Source organism: Anolis sagrei, chromosome 2 (assembly GCF_037176765.1).
Source record: "Anolis sagrei isolate rAnoSag1 chromosome 2, rAnoSag1.mat, whole genome shotgun sequence".
NCBI lineage: Eukaryota > Metazoa > Chordata > Lepidosauria > Squamata > Dactyloidae > Anolis > Anolis sagrei.
This window is the reverse complement of record NC_090022.1, coordinates 290431903-290458462: the sequence shown is the minus strand read 5'-3', so window position 1 is coordinate 290458462 and position 26560 is coordinate 290431903. Positions and strand designations below refer to the sequence as shown.

Sequence of the window (26560 nt, the reverse complement as noted above, 5' to 3'; positions counted from 1 at the left end):
TCCCTATCTGAAAAAAGCCATGTGATACAAAGGGCAAAATATGAAGAAATGTTTATTTGTTTTATTATCCTTTTGATGTTATACTTTTGGAAGAAACATGGTTATGCTATTCTTTTATTGTATTTATGAATAATGTGTATCCTTTTGCCAAACTCTGTAAATTTAAAAAATGTAACTACTGTAACCTAGAATGAATATAGCTATTAATAAAATGCTTATTACAATGCAAATGTAAAGCAAACACTTTTTCAATGGTTTTTTTCCTTAAATCCAGCCAGTCTAGATGGCACTAGATGCATATTGAGATTCCCTCACCAAATCTGTCCATCTCCTTTTACTCTCCACACCTTTCAGTTTCCCAATATGACTGGGTGAGCCTACGCTGAATCACCATTTCTGTTGGAACTCAAAGATTCTTTTATGTCTCCCAGCAGATATAATACTTGTTTCTTCTACTGAGAGATAGATCTTCCTTGAGAAGTTTAGTTTCCTTTCCAGTCCTCTCTTCTTTTTTACCACCATTGTGGTTTGAGCTTTCCTTGTACAGGGATACTTCCTGCCCAGCTAGTGAATTGTCAGAATGTGTATAAAGTACCACTCCACTTCTGTGGACTGATGGGTGCCAATGAGAGTAGTCTACTGCTTGGAAGGCCTTTTGCCTTCCTCTCAGCAATTATAGCCTGTAAAGCAAATCTGGGCTGCTAAATGGTACCCTGTTCTCTCATGTTCAGCTATTGCCTGAGAAGAGTGACTGCTTATATCTTTCTGTCTCCTACCTCTTCCTTTCCTTACTATTGGAGCACCTCAGATAGTTTGTTCATGATGTGAAGAAGAGCTTACTGTGAGTGAAACTGAATCTATAAGAAGTTATAGGACAAGATCAGTGTAGACAGCTTATTGCCCCCCAGAGATTTTGAAATGCAATTTTCATAAGCTGCAGCCAGCATGCCCCAGTTTTGTAGAGATGCTGTCAGTCACAATTATCACAGAGTCCCTGTATTTGGAGCAGCGTGCCACTGAATGCTACTTGTTGGGAAGCAATAATGAGAGGCAAACAATTATTGCTTTCACACTTTGTATTTCTGGCTGTGCTCTGGTTGTCCACTGGGAAATGGTAGGATCCTGGACTATAGCTTTGGTTTTTTAGATCAGTGGCTATTAATCAGAATGGGATTCAGCACCTTGGATAGCTCATTGACATTCAGATTAAATACTAGAGCAGATTCACTGACTAATTAACATGGAAGTTCACCACTGGATTTAGATGGACCTTGGAACTAATCAGGGCTCTTCTGATGTTTTGTGATCATTTGTAACATTTTTTCTCATTGTATTTCTTTTGAGCTCTTCCTTCTTTTCTCATTTCCCAAATATGTTTGTGTATGAAGCCTTTTCCCCCAATGTAGGGGGTACATACAGTTGCCTCCCCCCAAGAGGTTCCCCATTCATTTATATGGGGAAGACACCTCCCTTGCAGACAAAGTCAGGGGAAGTCCTTGTGCACAGGAATATTTTGGCCATGTGAACAGGGTTATGGATGAGTAATTAATATCATTCGTGTTAGAGACTGACTTAAGTTCCTTGATTAATTTTCCGGAGACTAGTCCTATTTATGGATGGGGAAATTGTCACCTCTGTTAGCTATATTCTGGCTTCTTGGGTCTCTTCCAGCCCTATTAATAACTTTCCATTCTGCCATGAAAGTGAACACTTGCCAGTAACACACCTGCATAATCATGACCCATATACTCTGTACTAAAATAGCAAGTCACACATATTGAAGAATATATCCTGATACTAAGTTTCACTCACTGAGGAACATGACTGTGGAAACTGAGTGAAGGAATTTGCTTAAGAGATATAGTAGGGCCTAGCCTACTTTGAGAAATAGTTTAGGGAGTAAGGGATATTTAGAGAACGGAAGATGCAGCGCTGCTATGACTGGCATCTTTAAATGTTAGAAGAGATGTCACAATGGAGTGAGCTTGTTTTCCGCTGCTAGAATAGCAATGGATTAACATTATAAGACAAAAAGATCCCATCCAAACTTTAGGAACACCCTCCTGCTCAGAGCCATTCAACAATGTGATGGAGTGCCTCCGAGGCTAATGGAGTCTTTTTCTTTGAATGTCTTTTAAGAAAGAGATTAGATAGTCATTTAGTGGAAATGCTTGAGTTTCCTTGTGGAGGGAAAAAGCTGAGTATAAATAAACATGATGATGATGATGGCGGGATGTACTATGTTATGTCCCTTCCAATGTCAAGTGACCTATTTACTCTGAAGCAAGCTCTGATTTGTCAAGTAGGACTATTTCTCACGAAAGGATTCATAGGAATGCATCCTGAACTGCAGAAAATATAAAAGGGGCCCTGGAATTATATACGCTGCCATTAACAAAGGGACGGTTCTGCCTGGAAGTTTACATAGTTAACCCTGAACCCATGTTTTGCATAGCTCCTGTCCACTCCTCTTGGGCTTGGAAAAAAAAGTCTTGATAAATGGTGTTCCACAAATGCTACCTGCCCATTTCTCTTTCTCATACTGTCTGTAGCCTGTTCAGTTTGCCTTTTGATTAGACTATTATTGAGATCAGCTGGTTTCAAATGGGCACAGTGAATTTCCTTTTTCCAAATTGCATTTCAAAGCTGAATCTAAGAGTAATGCAAAACACTTTTGTTGACAATGGGAAGGCATTGGACTTGTGCCAGTTTCCTGTTTCTTATTCTTGTTTATAAGTGACCTTGGAAGGACAATCTTGACTTTTCCTCACCTTTATTTGACAGCTGCTTATTATTGTTCTGCATGCAAACTATCACTTGTCTGATGTGTGCTAAATTTAAGCTAAGTTATAAGGTGTGCTCTTTGGAAGTGCGGAAGATACAAGAGTTGGAGCTACAGATTTATGCTTGTATTTCCCGATGAAGACTTTCACCCAAGTTATTCTCTGGGTAGGTGATAAGAATATCACTCTGCATGTATATACATTTATTATACTTTTTGCATGATTATACATGTAGGAGTGGTACAATTTTGACTTGTATTGCTTTCCAAATTGAATGTGACTTATCCAGACTTACTTAAATCCACTTTTGACATTATTGCTAATAATTACAGTAAATCTGTGTGAAAACAAAAAAGGAATTATAAACAGCTCCTCAATTGATTAGTTATTTAACAGTCAATATTGTACTTGACCCTCGTATCTTCTGCACTCAAAACTTTTTTTTTATTGACCATGTAATGTCAGTTGATATCAAGTAGCACTGAACTCTGATGATACTGTTGTGGGGAGAAAAAATATGGCTACTAAAAGTCTGAATATTCATTAATATCTTAATATTCATTCCCTTCCCTACCACTGCTGCCAAATTATCATTACCTATATCTCTGTTTTGAACAGCAGATGTCAAATTTGCTAGGATTTCTCCCTGCTTTACATAGTCATCAGTGTTTAATGCCGGCTCATCGTCCTTTTGTATATGCCAGTATTTAACCACTCATTTATCTTTTTAAGTTGAGTCTGTCTTTCTGGGTTTCTAACATTGTTTCAGGAAACATTTGCTATTTGGTACAGATTTCATTTTAACCTTCTATATACTTCTTTACTGCAAATCTCACAATTGATGCTGAATATTTTAAGTATAATTTTAGGTGTAATCTTATCTACAAGCAGTCTTGTTGATTTATCTATTTTTCTTTTAAGAATCTAGTAGACGTAAACATCCCTAAATTCTTATTGGTAGCAATGAACTATGTATGGTCTAATCGTCTGTCAATGTTTCAGCTTGGTAGCTGAACAGAACTTCAGTATTTAGAGGCAATGTGTCAACTACAAGTTTCTAGGTTGCTTGGGATGTCATTGGAGTCCGTTATATTCATGCCCTTTTGGGGGGCTTTCTGGGAGCTTCTGGTTGACATTAATCACATAATGGGCATTAACCACATTTCAATACTGCCTCTAGTTTATGTATGGGATCTGGAAACCCTTGCATGTAAAATAAAAAACGACTCTGCATTGAGTCAGAACCAGTGCTTCCATGATTCTTCAAAATATTTTGCAGAAGTATTTTCAAGCTTCATTTCATGATATCTTTTTTCTGGGGTTCCTTGGGAAACACTTTTATCAGCATATCAGACATTATAGTCCATATCTTCCCCATTGAAAATATATTGGGTTTCCTCTCTCAATATTTTCATGGTAGTGTTATGTGACCTTCTGGGGGGAAACTGTTACATATAAACAGAGATTGGGGAAATGATTCCCCTCCCCATCTTTATTGGAGTACAATTCTAAAAACTCCCAGTAGCATCCATAGGAAGCCATGGGAGCCATAATCCCAAAAAGTAACTTATCCATGTTCTTATCATTAATGTGTACAGTTTAGTGGTCTGAGATGTAAGCCAGTGCCTTAGAAGGCTTTTAAGAGGGAGGGAGGAGGGGAAGTCTGTCAATAACTATTAGTCAGAATGGCTATATGGGACTTCTATATTTAAAGGCCATATGCCACAGACTACATCAGTTTCTGGGATAGAAGACAACAACTGAGTAAAGTTGTTGTCATCATTTCCCATTAATGGTCCTTTTAGGACCATTGAAACAAGAAAGTACCTTTGATCTTAGGGCCCTTCCTATTACCCAAAATATCAAGGCAGAAAATCCCCAATATTTGCCTTGAACCATGTTATCCGAGTCCACACTGCCATATATTCCAGTTCAAAGCAGGAAATGTGGGATTTTATTCAGCTGTGTGGAAGGGGCCTTAGCCAGCAGCACTCTAGTAAGATCTATTAAGGTTTGGACTTGTGTTGACAAGGGCCAAGATCGCAGACATTGAAAGATGAAAGGGATTGTGGAGCTGATGAGATATTGGAAGAAAACATGGTTTAAACGTTCAAGATTATTTAAAATGAAAATATTAAGACTTTACAAGACCTGAGAGCTTTTAATGTTATTGATCCTGCAGATGAACTTCAAAATCATTAAATAATAAAGGGAAAGCACTCATGTTTATCTCAGACTTAAAGATTGGTGCCTTGATAATGGAGTTAGTTATAGACTTTTGGATATTGGATTAATTCAGGTATTGCTGGAAAGCCATGGTTGGGCAGTCACAAATGTTCTTTGAATTTGAATATACCATTTCTTTCCAGAGGTTTTCAGTTTGTGGAAACTATGAGTTGTTGTTTTATTTGCATTGGAATGACTTCCAATTAGGAAGCATGCCTAGCCCTATAACTTGTGAAGACATGCTAGGCACTTTTGAGGCCAGGAAATGCTTCTTCTTAGATAAACTATTAGATAAACCATTACAGAGCCTCTAATTTTAATTCAGGGGAGAAGTATTTTCACATCTCTCTGAACTGGAGATTGAGTCTGCATCATCTTTTCCCCCTACCTCTTCTTTTCAATGTTGGATTATTCAAAACCTCAAAAATACAAATATTGGGTTAAAGGAGCAAGTTAGGCAAAATCTGACATACTTACACACTGTGGCCCAATGACAGATTTAGAGATCCATCCTTCGTACTTGATTTCTTATGAGAAATAAACCTTATCCTTTCTTTAACATGATGTTCCAGACTTTCATCTCTCATTTATAATACGAAGAATTTATTCACATGTTATTATAAGGCCTTGTGTTCATGTTGTATACACCATATAGTTCTCATTCATTCATTCATTCATTTCCACCACTACTTCGGTAATTTTGATTATTGTAGAGTCAATTCTAGATATATAGACAGTATAATAGTCATTGGGGTTGCATGTCTCACTGTTTGCCTGTGTCTCTTCTCAAGTGCCTGTAATCTAATAGCTATGGGTTTTTGTTTTCCTTTCCCTAGATGGACCTCCGGTAGTGGCTCATTATGATATCTCAGACACAAACTCTGACCCGGAAGTGGTGAATGTGGACAATCTATTAGCAGCTGCAGTAGTTCAAGAGCACAACAGTTCTGTCGTTAAACAAGACACTGGGCCGACTTGGAGGACGAGAGGACTGCTAGAGGAGCTGAATGCTGAGACAGGTGGGTAGGAGAAAGACTTTTGCCATATGTTTTCTTGTCTCTTTTCTCAAATCACCACAGGCATTTGCCTCATAAGGCTTCCCTAACTTCTAGGCAACCTTTTTACCCATTGGGATCCCATATCAACCCAACGCTGCCCCTTTTTACCCATGGCCATTGAGCCTGCAGAGAACAGACTTTCAATGCCACTTGGATTACAAACCAAGCAAATCAACTCTGAGACAATGTCCAGTTGTGATCTAAGTCAGTAAGATATATACCATATATACTCGAGTATAAGCCAAGTTTTTCAGCCCCCCTTTTAAGCTAAAAAAGTCCCCCTCAGCTTATACTCGAGTCAGTTATTTATTATTTTACTCTGTTGTTATTGTTATTATTATTATTACATTTATTCTTTTACTCTGTTAATTTATTATTACTATTATTGCATTTACATTATTTTACTCTATTATTATTACATTTATTGTTTTACTCTTATTGTTATTACATTTATTATTTTACTCTATTATTATTACATTTATTATTTTGCTCTATTATTACTGTTATTACATTTCCATTGTTTTATTCTATTATTATTTTCACTACATTTATTATTTTACTCTATTATTATTGGAACGCTATGTAAGCACGTTTGCATTAAATAAGGATAGAATAGTGGTTTAATCCGAGTTGGACAGTCTTATCTTAAATTACAGTTGTATGTAAATATTCAAAAACATTTAACCTACTGATGCCTCAATTAATGTAATTTTGTTGGTATCTATTTTTATTTTGAAATTTACCAGTAGCTGCTGCATTTCCCACCCTCGAATTATACTCATCAATACATTTTCCCAGTTTTTTGTGGTAAAATTAGGTGCCTTAGCTTATATTCAGATCAGCTTATACGCGAGTATACAGTGTTCCCTCACTACTTCGCGGTTCTCTTATTGCGGACTCGCTGTTTCACGGATTTTTCCTTCCCCTTCTTATACTTTCCTTCTTATACTTTCTATGCATGTATCTCACAAAGAAAGAACGACACTAATTTCTTTTTCTGGGGAGCCATGGGGGGGGAGGGGGGGAGCCAGGTGCTGGTCCTTATCCCGGGGCTTGTCTCCAGGCTGGGCCTCGGCATGACCCTCTTTGGCTTGGCCCTCTTCCTCCGTGGCCCTCTTCCCTGGCTCCTTCCTCAGAGGCCCCTTGTGCACTTAGGCCTCAGCCCAGTCTGGCAGTGACATCAATAGCACCCAAGAGGCCTCTGAGGAAGGAGCGGGGAGCAGCAAAGCTGGGGAGGAGGAGGAGGCCGCCACCGAAGAGGGCTGCGCCAAGGTCCAGGCCAGAGACAAGCCCCAGGGTAAGGCCCAGCACCTGGCTCCCCCTCCCCTCCTCCTCCTCCTCCTTCCCCCTCCCCCGCAGCTCCCCAGAAAAGGAAATTAGTGTCATTCTTTCTTTGTAAGATACATGCATAGAAAGTATATGAAGGAAAGGAAAATCCTACTTCATGGATTTTCACTTATCGCGGGTGGTCCTGGAACGTAACACCTATGATAAGTGAGGGAACATTGTATATGGCAAATTGGTTTGAACTCCTTTACTCCTAGGGACATGTGGGAAGAATGTATCACTTCCCCCTTCCCTGCTTTGAAGAAAATGACCTCCTTCTCTGTCTCGCTCTCATTCACATACTATTGATGTAAGGGAGCTCTTTCCATGTAATATAGGGCTGAACGCCAGAATGAAGCAGTAAAGGGTAGCTATTTTGATATTTCTCACCCAGTAGCCCTCCTTCCTCGCACAATCCCAATGGGAGGGCAAGAATTGAGAAATACCCAAACGGTAAGCCCCAAAGTCAGGTTGTGCTATTGCCCTGTATGGTAGCAACTCCTGTTATGTCTGTGGGGATGTGTGAGCAAATGCAATGACTTATTATTAAAACAAGAGATACAATGACACAAGTGTGCCAAATAATCCTTTATATGCAATGAAGGAGTTGAGTAACACCATCTTCAGTGTTCTTCTTGTGAGTGCCTTGCACAAGCATCTGCTCCCACTTTTCCACAGTTTGCTCAGGAACTGAAATGGATTTAATTGGCTTTGTTGCACAAAGCACTCAACGCTGTGATGGCGCCAAACATAAGTGAACAAAAGAAACAGGCACCTGCCAGTTGCATGAGTATTCACATGCACACACCGTCAGTACTTGGTAGAAACACCTTTGGCAGCAATTACAGCTCTGGTTGCGCCATGCAATTTTTGCCCATTGTTCTTGGCAAAACTGTTCCAGATCTGTCAGATTGGATGAAGACAGTTAGCAAACAAGTATTTGTGAGTATTGCTATGGATTCTCAGTTGGATTGAGTGTTGACTGGGCCACTTTAAAACATTTGGCTCCTTGTCTTCAAACAAATGTTATTTGACTGTGGTTTAGGATTTTTGTCATTTTTGACGCTCTGTCCCTCTTCTGAGTCCCTGGAATGAGTTTTCTTCTAGAGTTGCCCTGTATTGGCTCTATTCATTAGTCCTGATAAGCTTCTCAGTTCTTCCCAAGGAAAACCATCCTCACAATATGATGTTTTACTGAGGATGATGTTCTCAGGATATTGAGAACAGTTGGCTTTGTACCACACATAACATTTCTACCACACATAACAGTTGGCTTTGTATCACACATAATACTTTTTGATATGGCAAAAAAAGTTTCAGTTTTGGCCTCATCACATCAGACAACTCTGTCCACAGTTTTGCTGTGCCTCCCACGTGCTTTTTTGCTGGTTCCACATGAGTTTGTTTTGGCAATGGCTGTCTTCTCACTTCTCTTCCATAGGGTCTACCTTTGTGGGTCATCTGGGTGTTGGTTTTCTCTTGGATGGTTTCTCCCATCTCAGCGGCAGATCCCCCAACCTTATGCAGAATTGCCATTGGCCTCTTGGTTGCATCTCTAATTAATACACTCCTATTACTGGGTTTTGGTGGGTGTAATGTTTTTAAGCACTGTTGTGGCTCAGTCTTATCTTTCCCTTTTGTAGTCATGCATTTAACAGTGTTTTGTGGGTGACAGTTCAAGTTCAGTTGTAGATTTTTTTTTAAAAAAAAAAAACAAGACAGCTGTGGTTGCTCTTTCTGCTCAACTTTATCTCACACTTGTTTTGATACCTCCTTGGTTTTCAAAATGTTATCTGTTTAGATACACTGTCCAGCCAAATCTGGGGCCTTCCAAAAACAGATGTATTTAAACTGAGATGATGTGACACTGGGATTCCACCCAGGTGGACTCCATCCAACTACTGGAGGCACTGAGTCACCCCAAAGCTTCTTTAGGAATGTGAAAACAAAGAGGGTGGATACTTATGCAGCAAAGATTGAATTTGGGTTTGTTTCCTTAATTTAGTAACAAATATTTTGCACATTCCCATGGCTGAGTACCTTGCATTCCTCACAAAGCTGCTAGTTCAATTCAGGTTGTAACACAACAAAATGTGGAAAGGTCAGAGGGGTGTGTGGGAGAGAATCTTTTGCAAAGCACAATATATAGCCATCCCAATTGTCAGGGTCAGTCATTAGCTAATAGTCTGAGAATCCTTGGGTTTCTTTCTTTTCCATATCACCACAACATCAACTAGGGTTTGAGGCTGAGAAGAAAAGAAGCCAGTCTGGATACTGGTTTTTGACATGTGTATGTTGTTCATGTAATTGCATCTTTGTGGTGTCTACTTCCTGTAACAAATGAATCTCTGCTTTACAAGTGCCACACATAATGATCTGACTTATTTTAAGATTCCTTGATATGTTTTGGGACATGTCACCTTTCCCCCCGAATATGCTGATAGTGATGGTGTCTGCAAGTACATTTTATCAGTCATGTCAGGTCGAAAAAATGTGCCTCAAGCAAGAATGTAGCCCTTCTCATCCATGCTCTTGTGAGATATACTACTGTCTGTACACATTTAAACATATTTTGACGCAATCTTCTTCAGTAGCTGTTAGATTAAAGCTATAAAATATTGAAAAACAAAGAAATATTACCACTTGTAAGAAAACCACTGTCCAAAAATGACAGAAATCCCTAGCTCATCAGGAATTGAAAGTTCAGTCAGCAGGAGGCTAAACTTGCTAAATTCAGCTTCTCTTTTTGCTGTTTATACTAATGGTGAAACAGGTGGACCAGAACCTGGCCATCTGGGCTTCACATTTTTTGGCTCCGTACATAGAGCTGAGGTAGCTTGCTTCTTTTCATGTATTTATGTTCTGTACATTTGATATATTATGTCTTGTAACAATGTGCGGTACATCTACGCTTTAAAATCAATCCAGTTTGACACCACTTTAGTTGTTATGGCTCAATACTATGGAATCATGGGAGTTGTAGTTTTGCAAAGTCTTTAGTCTTCTCTGCCAAAGAGTGAGTGCTGGTGTCTCACTAAACTTCAGTTTCAGATTTTCAAAGTTCTTGAAATTAAAGGCAAGCTCACAACGAAAAGTCACTGGAAACAAGTTGCTTATTTCGTATTTCTAAAATCCTAAGAAGACACTTCTAAAGTTTCCCGCTCACACACCCTGTATATATCAGTCCCGCAATTCCCATCCTCCCTCCTACTGGGCACACACAGTTCCCAAAGATTACTGCTTCAGTTTCCATTTCCCAAAAGAACAGATGATCTTATCTACACTATATTCCCCATCCATCTTCCCAGGCTGCCCCCATCCTCCCCGTCTTTATGCCATGGAGGCAAAGCATTTAGTCCCAGGCTGATATGGCGATCCTGACATACAGTTCATAGAATCATAGAATCAAAGAGTTGGAAGAGACCTCATGGGCCATCTAGTCCAACCCCCTGCCAAGAAGCAGGAATATTGCATTCAAATTACACCTGACAGATGGCCATCCAGCCTCTGTTTAAAAGCTTCCAAAGAAGGAGCCTCCACCACACTCCGGGGCAGAGAGTTCCACTGCTGAACGGCTCTCACAGTCAGGAAGTTCTTCCTCATGTTCAGATGGAATCTCCTTTCTTGTAGTTTGAAGCCATTATTTCGCATCCTAGTCTCCAGGGAAGCAGAAAACAAGCTTGCTCCCTCCTCCCTGTGGCTTCCTAAGTTCCTAAGATCTTATAGCATTCAGCCATTGCATTTTACGGGGTGTCAAACTGCCTTACTTCTACAGTGTTGATAAACCCTGAGTGCTACTTTGTCAATGCTGCAGTTGATTTCTGTTCCAAAATTTTTAGAATGCAAGACTACTTTCAATTTTGCAGAATTTTGATGATGGGGTATGGACTTTGTGTCTCTTTCATGTCTTGTCTTGTAGCAGGGAAACCCTTCCTTTGCTTGGTATTTTGTGCCAGCTGCTTGAAGAGTCACTCAGGATGCAACAGGGTCTGCTATCCTTGTCAGGAATGCATCTGGTAAAATTGAGATCTCTCACCCGCAGACCTCCTTCTCCTGTTGCTGATTGCTATTTATGCCAATTCTGCAGCTGCGGTGTAATGAGTGGGAGCCGTGATTGGTGTGGGTGGTGAGAAATGCCTTCCTCCTGAGCATTTCCAAGGGTGATCAAGCTGCAAAGTCTCATGGCATGATTGGCTTTTGCTCTCCTCCTCCTGCAGATCACTTGGACTCTGGATACCTACCGAGTGAGAAAACCCCCACCAGCAACACCCAGGTCAATGAAGAAATTAATATTGCCTCATCCGACAGCGAAGTGGAGATTGTGGGAGTTCAGGAACATGCAAGGTGTTCATTTCATTTTTATTATCTCCCTTCTCTCTTTAACATTGAGTCTAATTAAATACCTGGAATACTTTTTTTGAAATGTTATCTGCTAATGAATTGCTTGTAATACTTTCTCGCTGCCTGCAGATCAGTAGTGTTGTCCTTTCCTCCTCTCACTATTGAAATCCATTGACTTTCCCAATTTAACCTCGGATGTTCATTCAATTTAAAACCATGTCTAATGTCAACTCAATAGTGATGGTTTTTAAAATGTATTTATATAGCACTTGTGATAATGAACACAGAGGTGCAGTAGGACAGGAAGAATGCCTTCAGCAGCATGTCTAGTACAAGTATACAGTCATAGATTAAAGCTGCTGGAAGGCTGTCATTTTTTTGGTAGTCCAATAAGAGTGAACTAGAGAACTAATAAGGAAAGCGATATGAGAAAATGAAGTATTAAGGAGATCTTTTTTGAAAAAAACAGGAAAGAAGTTTGTCAGACAGCAGGGGAGAACAGAATTCCAGTCACAGGGAGAAGTGAAGTGAAGGCAAAGAAAACCAATGAGGTGACAAAAGGAAAGGCAAGCTGTGAGAAGGAAGAGTCGTTTGAAGAAAGGTGCCAAGACCACTTATACCTCGCTTTCCAATTTAAAGCCAAATGTGTGGAATGATGCAAACCCTATTTGGTGCATTTGTAATCCCCCATGGAATTCTGCACACATCTAATGGGTGATATGCTGGGAACTCTGCCCTAGCTGTTGACGTTTGGCTTCCAGCCATTGGCAGTTGGAAGATTCCTGGTTTTAGGATCTGCTTCCCAGGTAAAGGAAGGTCCCAAAAGGCACAGATGGACCTGAGTCTTGCAGATTCATGGTTCATCTACCCTGTAGAATTAATGCAGTTTGACACCACTTGAACTGCCATGCCGTGAAATAATGGGAAATGTAGTTTTACAAGGTCTTTAGCATTCTCTGCCCAATAGTACTGGTGCCTCATCAAACTACTGTTGCAATAATGCCATAGCATTGAGCCCTGGCAGTTAAAGTGATATCAAACTGCACTAATTTTGCAGTGTAAATGCACCCAAAAAGTGGCTAGGCAGAAAGACAATATTTTCCTATATCTTGTGACCATTAGTAATTCATCATTCCTGGAAGAATGTGCCACAAATAATCTCAGTTTCATAGAATTTTAGAATTGAAAGAGACCATAAGGGCCATCCAGTCTAAACCACTTTTCAAGTTCTCAAATATTATTCTGGTATCTAAAAGTGAATGTATTTCTTATATCCACTAATAAGTCAGCAAGCCAACATGCAAAAAATAAAAGCAGGTGACTGGGAATATTCCTGTATCCGTTTTTCAAAATGTATAATGAAACATGGCCTTTGTGATCACTTCACATGTTGCATTCCACCTCTGCCCTGATCTAGTCAGACAGGAGATCAGTCTCAGCTGGTTTGATGGACCTCGGTTTCCCCTGCCTCCCTCTCCCCTCACAAAAGCAGTACAGTGGCTATTGTAGGAAATATGGAGTCCGTGCATGCCCACTACATCTCTACCCTCCTTCAGTGTCTTATGTATATCTGCTCTGTGTTGTGTATGATTAGAGCAGTGGTTCTCAACCTGTGGCTCCCCAGATGTTTTGACTTTCATCTCTCAGAAATCCTAACAGCTGGTAAACTGGTTGGGATTTCTTGGAGTTGTAGGCCAAAACACCTGGGGACCCACAGGTTGAGAACCACTGAATTAGAGGATACTAGTGAAATAATACAACTTGTATTATTAGCAGTCTCTACAGAAGATAATAGGAATATGAGATCTATAAATATCCTTGTAGCAATCTAATGTTTCTCACAGAATTCCCTAGATATTAGAAGGTCTAACACATGAACGAGCAGCTCCAGCAGATCCAAAGGCCAAGTTTCTGTTTTGAAACCCTTTAGGGGGTTGCTTTGTCTCCCGAAAACACAAAAGAAAAAATTCAGAAACCCTTCAAAAGTGACTCTAAATGTCTGGTTTTGAAACCGTATTTTAATGTAAAATAGTATAGAGTAGTGGGGCTCCATAACCTGTCTGAAAGGAAAATTGCTGCTCCTGAAAGCTTCCCAGAGAGGTAGTTCACGCCTTGTGTGGCCAAGATGTGGGTTTGGAAAGCCTGGAGAAAGAAAGGGTTGCACAAATAGCCTTCTGGGTGACATATGACCCCAGGCCTCACTTCTGTTATGTTTTGATATGCTTTTAATGATTATTTTAATATATATGCTTATTTTATTATATATGTATGTGTACATGGCATCAAATTGTTGCCTATATATGTAAGCCACCTTGAGTCCCCTATGGGGTTGAAAAAGGCAGGGTATAAATAGGGTAAATAAATCATAATAAATTTTACCTTGTCTAAACTCAGTATTACACTCACCATAGTCCTCTTTCCCTAAAATGGCAGCCTTTTCTTTAGTAATACAGGGATGAAATTGCTAAACTTGACAATAACTTTAAATTTCTTTTTAAAAAATCTTTAAATCTCAATAGTGTGTCTGACATGCTATGAATTCATCCAAGAACAATATAAATTGTGAAAATTCAGAGTTTAACCAGTAATGGCCACTTGATACATAAAAGTCTTCTTTGCAAATGTACATTGTATTCTAATGTCTGTTTCCTCTCATTCTGTGACAGAAGACTTATTCCATTTCTTTTTGCAACTGGGCTAACTCCTTCTCCCAGTGTGGAAGCCAAATAGATGCACTTCAAAGGTCCTCTTGATGGAGCTTTTAAGCAGTGGAGCTGCATGTGTATGAATTATTCCCTGTTCACTTTGGAGGATGGTCTAACTGTTTCCTACCTTTGCTTTGCCACAGATTTGTCCATCCTCGGGGAGGAGTGATTCAAAGTGTGTCTTCCCGGAAACACGGCTCAGGTCTGCAGTGCACCCGGCAATCAGAACCATGGACAGGTGTGGCCTCTTCGCAGAACTGGTCCTCTCCGCCTGAAGTGGTTGATCTCACGCTAGATGAGGACAGCAGACGCAAATACCTACTGTAATGCAAAGTCACTGTGTTTTTAGTCACTTAGCCCCACCCTCCCCTTTTTTTGTGGCACAGACGTTCCTGGATATCACCTTGATGTCCAAACACCTGCTCCTGGCATTCTGGAATTCAGACTTCTTTGGGAGAAATTTCCTCCACTTCTCCTGGCGCCCCATTAGCATTGCGGTGTTATTTCAGAAAATTCCTTGAAAATACTCTCTCCTTCCTTAACGAAAGGGAGCTTCCCTGTTCTGGAAAAGTTAGTAGCACTGAATTTCAATGACAACTTCCAAGTTTTTAATTCTGTGCAATTAAGTTAGCGCCTTTGTCAGTGGAAGCCCTGACATCTTCCAGACCACACCTTTTAGAGAGCTGTACAATTTCTTTAGTTCACCACTTAAACAGGTGTTGCTGATACATGTGGGGGGTTTTCCCCTTTCTCCCTTGCAGTGTAAGCATTAAAAGAAAGCACCACTAGATTTGTTCGTGGCTCTGAGTGTCCCCATCATGATTATAGTCTAACTAAATGAGTTTTGAAAAGTTGAGTTGTGGCAGGAGGGTTGATAAGAAAGGTTGGTTTGATGATGGAGCCAGTATGATGTGATCACAAAAGACTTATAACATGCACTGAGCATTTTTTAAAATTTCAAATTCAGATTCTCACGGTTATTTCTGTCTCACATATAGCTCAGTGCTGAACCTTCTGACTGTTTGTTTAATTTTCCTCTAGACTGCTATACTGTTACTAGTTGTTGGGCCCAGCTTGTTACAGCATTTTTCATCTGCCCCCTCTTTCCCCTCGAAAAGCACAAAAACCCCACCTGCATCACAAAGGCATCGGTATCCAATTCTGATCTCAGATATGTTTTTCAAGTTATTTTTTTCAAGATTCTGGTATAGCTGAAACCACCCCATTGTGTGAAAAAATGAGTTAGGATCTCTTTGTTTTGAACTGCATTCACCCAAAAGATGTTAGGTTTTCAATGAACACCAATCATATCTTGTCCTCTCCATTTTGAGAAAAGAAACCAACATGTGCAAGATATCAGAGCACAAAATCATTTCCGAAATCAACGTGTTCTCTTCTGTCGGAACATTGCTAGAGTACTGTCTATACTTGGGTATAAGCCACCCTCATGTATAAGTCATGGGCAAGTTTTGGGGCCTTTTTAAACTAGGGAAAAGGATGAGAATGCAACATAAAACAAAGTGGTTGGTGGGGGTGAAGAAGAGTTACAAAACCAACCTGCCTCTGTGTTGTCAAAGGCTTTCATGGCTGGAATTGCTGTGAGTTTTCCAGGCTGTCAGTCCATGTTCCAGAAGCATTCTCTCCTTACATCTTTGCCCACATCTATAGCAGGCCTCCTGAGATGTTGTGAGGTCAGTTGGAAACTAGACAGGAAAGGTTTATATACCTGTGGAATAATGTCCAAGATGGGAGAAAGAATCAAGCTAGCCAGTTGCTAGATTCACACTTGCCTTGGGCAGACAAGAGTTATTTCTCCCAAGAGACCTAGTTTCCAACAGACCTCACAACCTCTAAGGATACCTGATATAGATGTGGGTGAAACATCAGGAGAGAATGCTTCTGGAACATGGCCATACAGCCCAGAAAACCCACAGCAGCCCAACCTGCCTGTATTAAAGATTAAACATAAAGGCAGCAAGAAGAGGCAGAGGTGAAAAGCATTCCAACCCCATGATCCCTCCCTTGCTCAAGCCCGAGACAGAAAGACATCTCCTTCTTCACCATTGGTTGGTATTGTTTGTACGGAGGCGTCATCATGAGTGAGCTTGAAGAATGTGGTGGACCTGCTATTTTGGGTGCTTGAGGTGGAGCAGAGCTATGATGGCCATCATATAATAGGGGCTTGCTGCACAAGCTTCACCTGGCAAACCTTGTGAGGCTTCTACATTATGCCCCTGATAAACATGGCTGCTGCTACTCTGATCCACCTCAAATGTCCAAAATGGGTAGGAAGCACAGACCTAATTGACCCAGGTTTTTGGGATTGGGTTTTTGGTCACTTTGGTCACAAGCATATATGGTAGCTCCATTTAGTCCCATCCCTCTTCTGAAGGTTGTGAGGTCTTCTCACATTCTCTCATGGACTGTCCCTCTTCTGAAAGCAGAGGGACAGTTCATGAGAGAATAACAAGGTACAGGAGCAGAGAGAGTCCCATTCCTTCAGGGAATATTACCAGCCTTGAGAGGAAAACATAGAGTTCTGTATGTAAAACATCTGTAAACAAAAGCAGACATGAACTGTGCCATCTCCCCTAGAGAAGTGCCCAACACTGCTTTACTTTTACTCCTTTGAACTCTAGAAAGAGAAGTGAGTGTATAAACAGCAGTGTGAATTTGGCCATATCTTTTTATTGTCTCACATGGATAAACAGAGGAAAAGGTTAGGGTATCTGGCTTTCATTTTAACATCTTCAGAGATAGGGTGTAACCTGTGAGTATACCTTTTGCCTTGAAAGTAATCGCCTCTTGGCTACTGGGTTTCTCCAGCTCTTAGATTTACATCTCTTTGCTATAGCTCCCTTTCCTAGCCAAATTCCACAGATGCCTTCTGCCAGACCTGGCATTTGTTGCTAGTTAAGATGGTGACCATCTTTGTTCCATGCCTTTTGGTTCAAAAATTTATGTTGATAACGGAAGACAGGGAACAAGCAAGATGTTCATGTTTGTCCATTGGGTTTTAGTTCATCATACATCCAGATCAAGTGGTGTCAAATGTTAGGGCATGTTGATGTATCTCTGAGTAGTGAGTATAGCATCCCTTGCTCCTTAAATTTCCTTACATCTCTTGCCAGTTGACATGGTGATGTTATCCATGGTAATGGTTTCACTTAAGGAGTGGGTCCTCAGTAAGTGATCCTTTGCAATCCAAAGGAAGTAGCTCTTAGTGGACCAAATGGTTCCTTTTAGTGAGATCATTGCGTGGTACCAAGATGTAAGAAGATTTTCTTTCAGTAAGTCGAGGAGACTGCAAGTGGGCTGAGAGCTGAGAAGAGGAATGCAGTCCCAAAAATTAGAGGAAAGATCACTTTTGGGGTGTTGTGTGGTTTCTGGGCTGTATGGCCAATGTGTTATAGCGGCATTTTCTCCTGGCATTTTACCTGCATCTCTGGCTGGCTTCTTCAGAGGATTCTCTGAGATGCCAGCCACAGATGCAGGCAAAACTTTAAGAGAAAATGCTGCTAAAACACATTGGCTATACAGCCCAGAAACCACACAACACCCCAATGATTCCAGTCGTGAAAGCCTTCGACAAGATCACTTTTACTGCATACAGAAATATGTGTTAACCCCATGTACTCCTTAAGGGGCCAAGAACTAGTTCTTGGGTACATTGATTACTTTCCTCAAAGCCAAACCAAGAGATTGCATTTTGGGGGCAATTCAGTAAGTATTTTCACTGGAGTAGATCCGATCTATTGAATGAGCATTCAGTCAGGGTCCATTGACAGAAGTTGGTTTGATTAGAATTACTACAACCCGTGTAACACCTACTTGTCTGATTGGCTACTAAACATCTTCACTCTTCCAGCAGCAGTCTCACCCCAAATTCTACTGTGTGATACTATCAATAAAAATGCATTCACAAATCTTATCCGTCAGTGAAAAGGCAGTTAGCATTACAGAACTAAAGACAATTTTATAAAAGCCCGAATTATCAACAGCCTTCCACTTGGATGTTTGCTAACATCATTTACTTGAGAATTAGTGAGAGGTGAGACCCTGTTTGATATAGTTCCTTATATCGTAATTCCTATAACACTGCTGGCATTGTTAGCTTCTCTGTTCAAAGTGGCAAGTTTGACAGCAGAAGGCAGGTTTGACAGCTCCAAGGCAGGCATGGGCAAACTTCAGCCCTCCGGGTGTTTTGGACTTCAACTCCCACATTTCCTAACACCTGGTTAGCTGGCTGGGATTTCTGGGAGTTGACGTCTAAAACATCCACAGGGCTGTAGTTTTCCAATGCCTTCTGTAAGGCATTGCTCTTTCATAATTATTTTCGCACATACGTCCATCCCAAGTTACAGAATGCTGGAGAGAAAGTATGACTAGAGACCCCCTTCTTGACATGCGTCTTAGTATCCAGAATAGTTTTTATGTGGAATGGTGTTGGGTTTGCTGTTTCTCCCATCTTCAGTCTAACATTAACAGCCTGTGAGGGGATTTTAACATATGAGTTTGTTCTCCTTCCCCAAAATTGAAACTGGGTGGGGAGGGCAGGAGAGGTGAATTGCTGATACACCCCCAGCAAAGGGCGTTGGGCCCAATGTGTGTCTTCACATCAAACTTGAGGTTGTTGGTGTCTGCAGATCAGAAGTTCTCAATCCAAAGTCATCTCCTTTTCTCCTCATTTGCGGACTCAGTTGCTCTAGTATCACATTGATAAATCGGCATCAGGTTAAAGCCACCTCCACATTCTCCAGTAGCTGCTCAGGAACTGCTTTCATAGGATGCTGTCCCATGTAAACACAGTGTGTGAACATGTATGGTAACTGAGTTGAGGAGTGAGGACACAGTATGACCCACCTCCTCCTGCTCTCATCTATCTCCGTTGACTGTGCCTACTAGGGCTGATGGCAGTCCCGGTCCTGCTGCCTCTGAGTAGCCACACTTGCCTACCTCTGACATGGCCCTTCCTCACCTGGTAGCCAGTTTGCACAGAAGGGAAAGGCCAACATATTGCAGCCTGCCCTCGTTCTTCCAGAAGTCATCCATGTCAGGACCCTGCTTGATACTGAATTGGGGGAAATCAGCTCTGAAGGAGACGTACGTTAAGGCAGGAGCAGGATCATAAGCCTCTGTCCAAGAACAGCTGCTGATTTTTAACAAGCTTGTCTTTCCAAACCAGAACAATTTGGATTTTAGGTCTAGTATCTTGTCTTTTATGGCGGCCAGTACCAGGAATGTCAAAGGAACATGCTGGCGATCCTTCCTTTTTAAAAAGAGAGTGAGAGTGAGAAGAAAAGCTATTTTTCAGTTTTGTATATGCTGTGACTTCCATGTACATATAAAAAATTGACTGCATTCTAACCAAACTTTCTCTAATTGTGCACTGTGTTAGTTTTGAAAAAGAATTATGAGTTTTTAGCTTGGTAACCCATTTCTCTTGTTTTTAAGTTAAAGACACACTACATGCTCTTTTTTGTCTTTTGAAAGAGAAAAAAAGGAAAAAGAAATGCAAACCACAGTCACTGGATAGCTAAGTAATTACTTGGGTTTTTTCCTTTTTGTTCTTTTCTGTTGCAGGGTGGGGGAGTCAAAGAGCAAAAGGTCCCTGAGACTTGATAAGTGAAACTTGTAGCCATTGTGTGGCCAAGAACAATGCACTTGCGATAGTTTTAACACAGGCCTGCAAAGCATAACATACCTATTGAGGTTTGCTACTGGCATAAAGATGCTGCCCTGGTTTTGGATCAACCTGGCATTGGAAAGCCCAGAAACCAGACCCCCACCAGCGATCCGGCGGTCTGTTGCAACACTCAGCGGATGGGCTTTGTGTGTGCATGTTTTCTTTATGTTTGTTTGTGTGTGTATGTCTTTACAGGCCTGGCTTTAGCAGCTCTGCTCTTTCAAGAGTTCAAACTTGGAATCTTCCACTGGGAAGGCAAAATATATATATATATATATATATATATAATTGCTTAGAAATTTATTGTTTTCAATTGTGTAACTCTTTGAGTTTAAAAGAAAAAGGACACAAACCACAAAAAATGTTCTTTTTAACACTCATTCTCATTTCCATCTAGTATTTAATGGTCTTTGGAGAAAATAATAATAATAATAATAAAACAGAGTGTTATAAAATATATATATTTTTGGTGCAAGATGAGACTTTCTGGGTTTTTTTGAAACAAGTCTGTAGCATAAAGTTTAAACTATTTTAAGATGAAATAAAATAGAGTGAATTATTTAAACAATATATTACTTTGTAGCACGTGGGGCTTATTGGGGTGTTCTTACCTTTTTTTGTGGTAACGTTTTGAGTAAAATGTGGAGGGACATCTTGGGAGGCGACACATACGAATTTTCCTTATCAAAGGTATTTCACTTCCCCAGCTTCCTAGGTGTTGTCATGCGTTGTTCTTCCAGCGTGAACGGGTGGTGCAATGGGTTAACCTTTGTATCAGCAGGACTCAAGACCGACAGGTCGGAGATTCAAATCTGGGGAGAGCGCAGGTGAGCTCCCTCAGTCAGCTCCAGCTCCCCATGTGGGGACATGAGAGAAGCCTCCCACAAGGACGATAAAACATCAAAACATCCGGGCACCCCCTGGGGAACATCCTTGCAGGTGGCCAATTTTCTCACACCAGAAGCGACTTGCAGTTTCTCAAGTCGCTCCTGACACACATGTACACAAAAAGTGTGAGCATTAAGACCTGCAATTGGGAAATGCAATCACAGTCTTGAGTGGGTCTGTCAGAGATGTATTTCACCCAATATCCTCCCCCTCCTGCTCATCCAACCCATTGACTCTGCCATGAGCAAGCAGTTAGCATAGCATCTTATGAATAAGGCCTTCAAGTAGGCTGACAGGTGAGAAAGGAAAACGTTTTCCAGGAAATTTCAGTTTCCTATATGCTGGGTCCTTGATCTCTGTTGAGTTTCATTCTAGGACCCCAAAATATGGATGCTCAAATCTCATGGTATATAATAGTGTGTATATGTCAAATGGAAAAATCAACTTTTGCTTTTGGAAATTTGAAAAAATATTTTCAAGCTGTGTATGATGGAAACCATGGATGCAGGATCTATAGAGTATTCAGTCCGCACCACCTCCTTACTCTCAATTCACACTAAGGATGTCACATAACTTTAAAAACGTTCCTAAACAATTCTTATACAATTCTGTGGAGCAGGCCAATCCCCCTTTCCACTGGAGCCCCTTCTTAAAATCAGAGCTTGTTTTTGGATGGTACAGAGAACTTAAAACATGAAAAAGAACCATATTCTGTCATGCTGGCACAGTATTGGAAATTATCTTTCCATTGCAAATAGAAGCACTTAGGCAAAGAAAGACTAAATTGCCCTCAACAGTAGTGTGGCTCTGAGTCCAGGTCTCTAAAATCCAAGTCTCAAAACTAAATCAGTTGGACCGCATTATAAGGGGAGCTCATGCATCCCAAATCACCCAGTCCGTGCACAAGAGGAAGTCATGAATAGACTAAGGAGAAGCAAAAGATCTGAAGAAGTACAGAAACAATCTTTAAGAACAGCTCTGCAACTGAATATGCTGAGTAGTGGCATATTTCAATTGTTGGAAGAAACCAGTGCATACGTATGCAGGGGAGTATCTTAGAGAAGAGGGGTTGGAGATACCAGTTTGCATAGCTTTCTGTAGAGAAAACTGACTGTAACAGAGGAATGTGCACATTATGTGGGTAAAATGTGTATCTGTATGCATCTTCAAGTAGCCTGTCAACAAATCCACTTAGGCAGAAAAAACGAAATGCAAAGATACAGAACGGGGGACAATGCCTGGCTCGAGAGCAGTACGTGTGAAAAAGATCTTGGAGTCCTTGTGGACAAGTTAGACATGAGCCAACAATGTGATGTGGCGGCAAAAAAAGCCAATGGGATTTTGGCCTGCATCAATAGGAGCATAGTGTCTAGATCTAGGAAAGTAATGTTACCCCTCTATTCCACCTTGGTTAGACCATACCTGGAATATTGTGTCCAATTCTGGGCACCACATTTGCAGAGAGATATTGACAAGGTGGAATGTGTCCAGAGGAGGGCAACTCAAATGATCAATGGTCTGGAGAACAAGCCCTATGAGGAGCGGCTTAAGGAGCTGGGCATGTTTAGCCTTAAGAAGAGAAGGCTGAGGAGATATGATAGCCATGTATAAATATGTGAGAGGAAGCCACAGGGAGGAGGGCGCAAGCTTGTTTTCTGCTTCCTTGGAGACTAGAACGCAGAACAATGGCTTCAAACTACAAGAGAGGAGATTCCATCTGAACATGAGGAAGAACTTCCTGACTGTGAGAGCCGTTTAGCAATGGAACTCTCTGCTCTGGTGTGTGGTGGAGGCTCCTTCTTTAGAAACTTTTAAACAAAGGCTGGATGGCCATCTGTCAAGGGTGCTTTGAATGCAATATTCCTGCTTCTTGGCAGGGGGTTGGACTGGATGCCCATAGAGTTGGAAGAGGCCCATGAGGTCTCTTCCAACTCTTTGATTCTATGATTCTTTGAAATGGTGACCCTGTTAATATAGGGTTTTTTTAGGCAAAAATTACTCTGGAGTGGGTCTATCAAAACATACCAGCTCCTGAATTGAAATTGTTCTAAACTAGCAGCTTGGAACAACACAGGAATCTCGAATAAGAAAACATGAGGTAAGGTTTATCTTGTTTACTTTGTGAGCAAAATAAATTGAGATTAAATTAGTTTTACTTGAAGAGTGAAGACTCTTAAATATCACTTCAAGAGGAAGCACTTCACTATGGATGTGAATATGACGTTACAAGCCTATTCTATAATCTGTCTTGTAGACCTTTTTACCAACTTGATCACCAGCTTTTAGGCCTGTTCTGGTTTATCAATATCCTTGAATTGTGTCCAAAACTGGACAAAGTATTTATTTATTTATTTATTTGCTTGCTTTGCTTCTATACCGCTTTTCTCAGCCGAAATGGCAACTCAAAGCGGTTTACATAATACAAGTTATCACAACAATATCAAAAGGCAATTAAAACACATTATACAAAGATACAGATCAAACAATCATTATCCTAGTCGTAACGCCTCAGCAACAAATCAGAGTCTGTAATCATAATCCTTATACCATTTCCTATGTTCGATTGTACCATCTTCCTGTATTCCATTGCACTGTTTAGCCAAACGCTTGTTTGTAAAGCCAGGTCTTGACCTTCCTCCGGAACGCCAGCAGCGAAGGGGCCTGTATGATGTCTATAGGTAGGGCATTCCACAGCCGAGGGGCCACCACCGAGAAGGCCCTGTCCCTCGTCCCCGCCAAGCATGCCTGCGATGCGGGCGGGACCGAGAGCAGGGCCTCCCCAGACGATCTTAATGTCCTAGTCGGTTCATAGGTGGAGATGCGTTCGGAGAGGTAAGTAGGGCCGGAACCGTTTAGGGCTTTATAGGCTAAAGCCAGCACCTTGAATTGTACCCGGTAGCAGATTGGCAGCCAGTGGAGCTGGCTCAACAGAGGAGTGGTGTGCTCCCTGAGTGCCGCTCCTGTTAGCAACCTGGCTGCCGAGCGTTGGACCATTTGAAGCTTCCGAGCAGTCTTCAAGGGCAACCCCACATAGAGAGCATTGCAGTAGTCTAAGCGGGATGTAACCAGAGCGTGGACTACCGTGACCAAGTCAGACTTCCCAAGGTACGGGCGCAGCTGGCGCACAAAGTACTCCAAGTGAGATCTGACCAAAGCAGTCTTAATAGTAAAGTTACACTGACTCACCTAGAATTAATTCATTTCTCAATTAACTAACTTGTTTTTTTGTTTTTTGTTTTTAATAATTGTAACACAATCATACCAGCAATTTTGAATGTATGCTCCAAAAAGTAACTCTGCATTGCCCATTTGCATTTTTTGTGTGAACCATCAGGTGCCCAAAGAGTCTGCAACCTTTCCCATTTCCTGAGGTTACCTGAGCTATCTGTTTTGTTTTGCTTTTTACCTGATTGCAAATAGGTCAACAGGTGTCCTGCTGTTCCATAGCCCAATGGCTTAGCTTCTCAGGTGACCAACCATCTCAATCTACCAGCTGTTGAACATCCTGTTTTACAATTTTAAGAATATGGTGGCTGGTTACCTTTGTAACCTGATGGGCTTTTCCTTGTGCCAAATAGTGTCTGTTTTGGGTTTTGTTTTAAAGGTACAATTGTCCTTTGTCCCACAGTGGCTCAGGGAACTTGAGGGCAAGGTGCCTCATCTATTGCCCCATTAAATAGTCACAGACAGAAGCAAAACACTGTCTTTTTAGTTATTATCTCCAAATCAGATTTAGAAAGTAATTTGAGGTCATTAGAAGTTGAAATAATTCTCCCTTTTGCCACTCATCAGAAGCCCTCTGAATTTTCCCCAAAATGTAGGTCATTTTTGTTACAACGAATAGCCTCCTTTGTCTGCACTATAAATAGGACCCAGATGAATCAATTCTTGATTCTGCAAGAATTAAAAGTGGAAAGCTCCACATCCTGAGTGGAATCCCACTGTCTATATGGCATCTGCCTATATGGTGCAGCTTTGACAATTTTGCAAAATTATTTTGTTCATCGGTTCTAGGTAAAGGGAGGACAAGGAAACTATTGTAGATACTCCCCAGATACGTTATTCACTGTCTTTTCCAGCTTGTGAGATCCACTTCTGTTCAAGCAACAAGGACTAGAAAATTGCTTTCAGAAAACAAGAAACAAAAATCAGAAATACTCTAGAACAGCGATTCTCAACCTGTGGGTCCCCAGATGTTTGGGCTCATAGAAATCCTAAGAGCTGGTAAAGTGGCTGGGATTTCTGGGAGTTGTAGATCTAAACACATGGGGACCCACACGTTGAGAACCACTGCCCTAGAAGTAGGATTTTCTAGCTTTTATTACTCTTCATGGCATACATGGATATTGCCCTATATTTACTTCACTTAAACAGGTATGATTGATCCCATGCACGAGGATGTACACAGGGTGAGTAGGAATACGTCATGAAGATGTGGGGCAAATAATGAAGAGATGACTATCTCAACTTTATTGACCAATTGCAAAAAATAAAAGGGTTGATTGAAAAGTAATGCCTCCACCTTTATAACGCTTCAACAGATGGCAGTACTGGTATGCGGCAGGTATTGGCTTATTCAGTAGACTCTCCTCTACAGTTCCATTTTGGCGGGAAGCCATAGTATTGAACGGTTGTGTTGTTAAAGTATGAAGTATGGAACCCTCAACAGACAGTTAATCAATGCGACTTAAGTAACGTGCAGTTATTGAATTCTTGACAGCAGAAGGTGTCAACCCAAAGGAGATTCATCAGAGAATGCAAGTTGTTTATAATGATTGTGTTGATGTAAGTACTGGGCAAGTAAGTTTAAAGATGTTGAGATGGGAACATGTGACTTGCATGACATACAAAGAGTTGGACATCCTGTGATAGCAACGATCAAGTTTAACAAGCAAAAAGTTGACAGATTGATTCAGGATGATTGTTGTATAACTCAGAGAGAAATTTCAAGCATAATTGGCATTTCACTAGGAACTAGAAGACATTGCTTTGCTTGGCTGTCTGAAGATCTGTGCACGATGGCTACCCAGGATGTTGATGCCTGAAATAAAGCACACAGATATGAAACTTCAGAGACTGGATCTCACCACCATACAACATCTTCCATACAGTCCAGATTTAGCACTGTCTGACTTCCATCTGTTCCCGATAATGAAAGAAGATCTGCAGAGACATCATTCTGCTTCTGATGAAGACATTGAGAGAACTGTGAGACGCTGGTTGCGGAAACAGTGTTGACTTCTTCCGTGACGGCTTCAGAAAATTTGTTCATCATTGGCAGAAATTTATCCAATTGTCTGGTGATTATGTGGAAAAGTGAATAGTGGTCGTTAAAGAACACATTCTAAGGATTATTTCTGTGTTTAATTTATTAAAATATTCCCATCCAAACCCAAGTAACAAATGTGGATGCATTACTTTTCATTCAGCCCTCGTAAATCACAGGGTGAGATAGCATCCATCTGAGTTCTTGAACCCAATAAGACTTCATTGTTATTCTAACAAAAATATGTGCTAAGATTGTGCTAGGAATGAGAAGACTAGAAT

At 40.8% G+C, this 26560-nt stretch overlaps 1 protein-coding gene across 2 annotated transcripts in view; it reads left to right on the top strand.

Moving 5' to 3' along the window:
* ARK2N (arkadia (RNF111) N-terminal like PKA signaling regulator 2N) overlaps window positions 1–15229 on the top strand; it is a 61031-nt gene extending 45802 nt beyond the window's left edge. The window contains exons 4-7 of one of the 2 annotated variants that reach the window (XM_060761212.2): window positions 5846–6028; window positions 11611–11737; window positions 12204–12335; window positions 14583–15229. In XM_060761212.2, the coding sequence (XP_060617195.1) occupies window positions 5846–6028; window positions 11611–11737; window positions 12204–12335; window positions 14583–14766 (626 nt within the window). In that variant the 3' untranslated portion in view covers window positions 14767–15229. The remainder of the gene's footprint in view (window positions 1–5845; window positions 6029–11610; window positions 11738–12203; window positions 12336–14582) is intronic. The other variant, XM_060761213.2, reaches the window with a different exon arrangement.
* Window positions 15230–26560: the final 11331 nt, after the last annotated feature.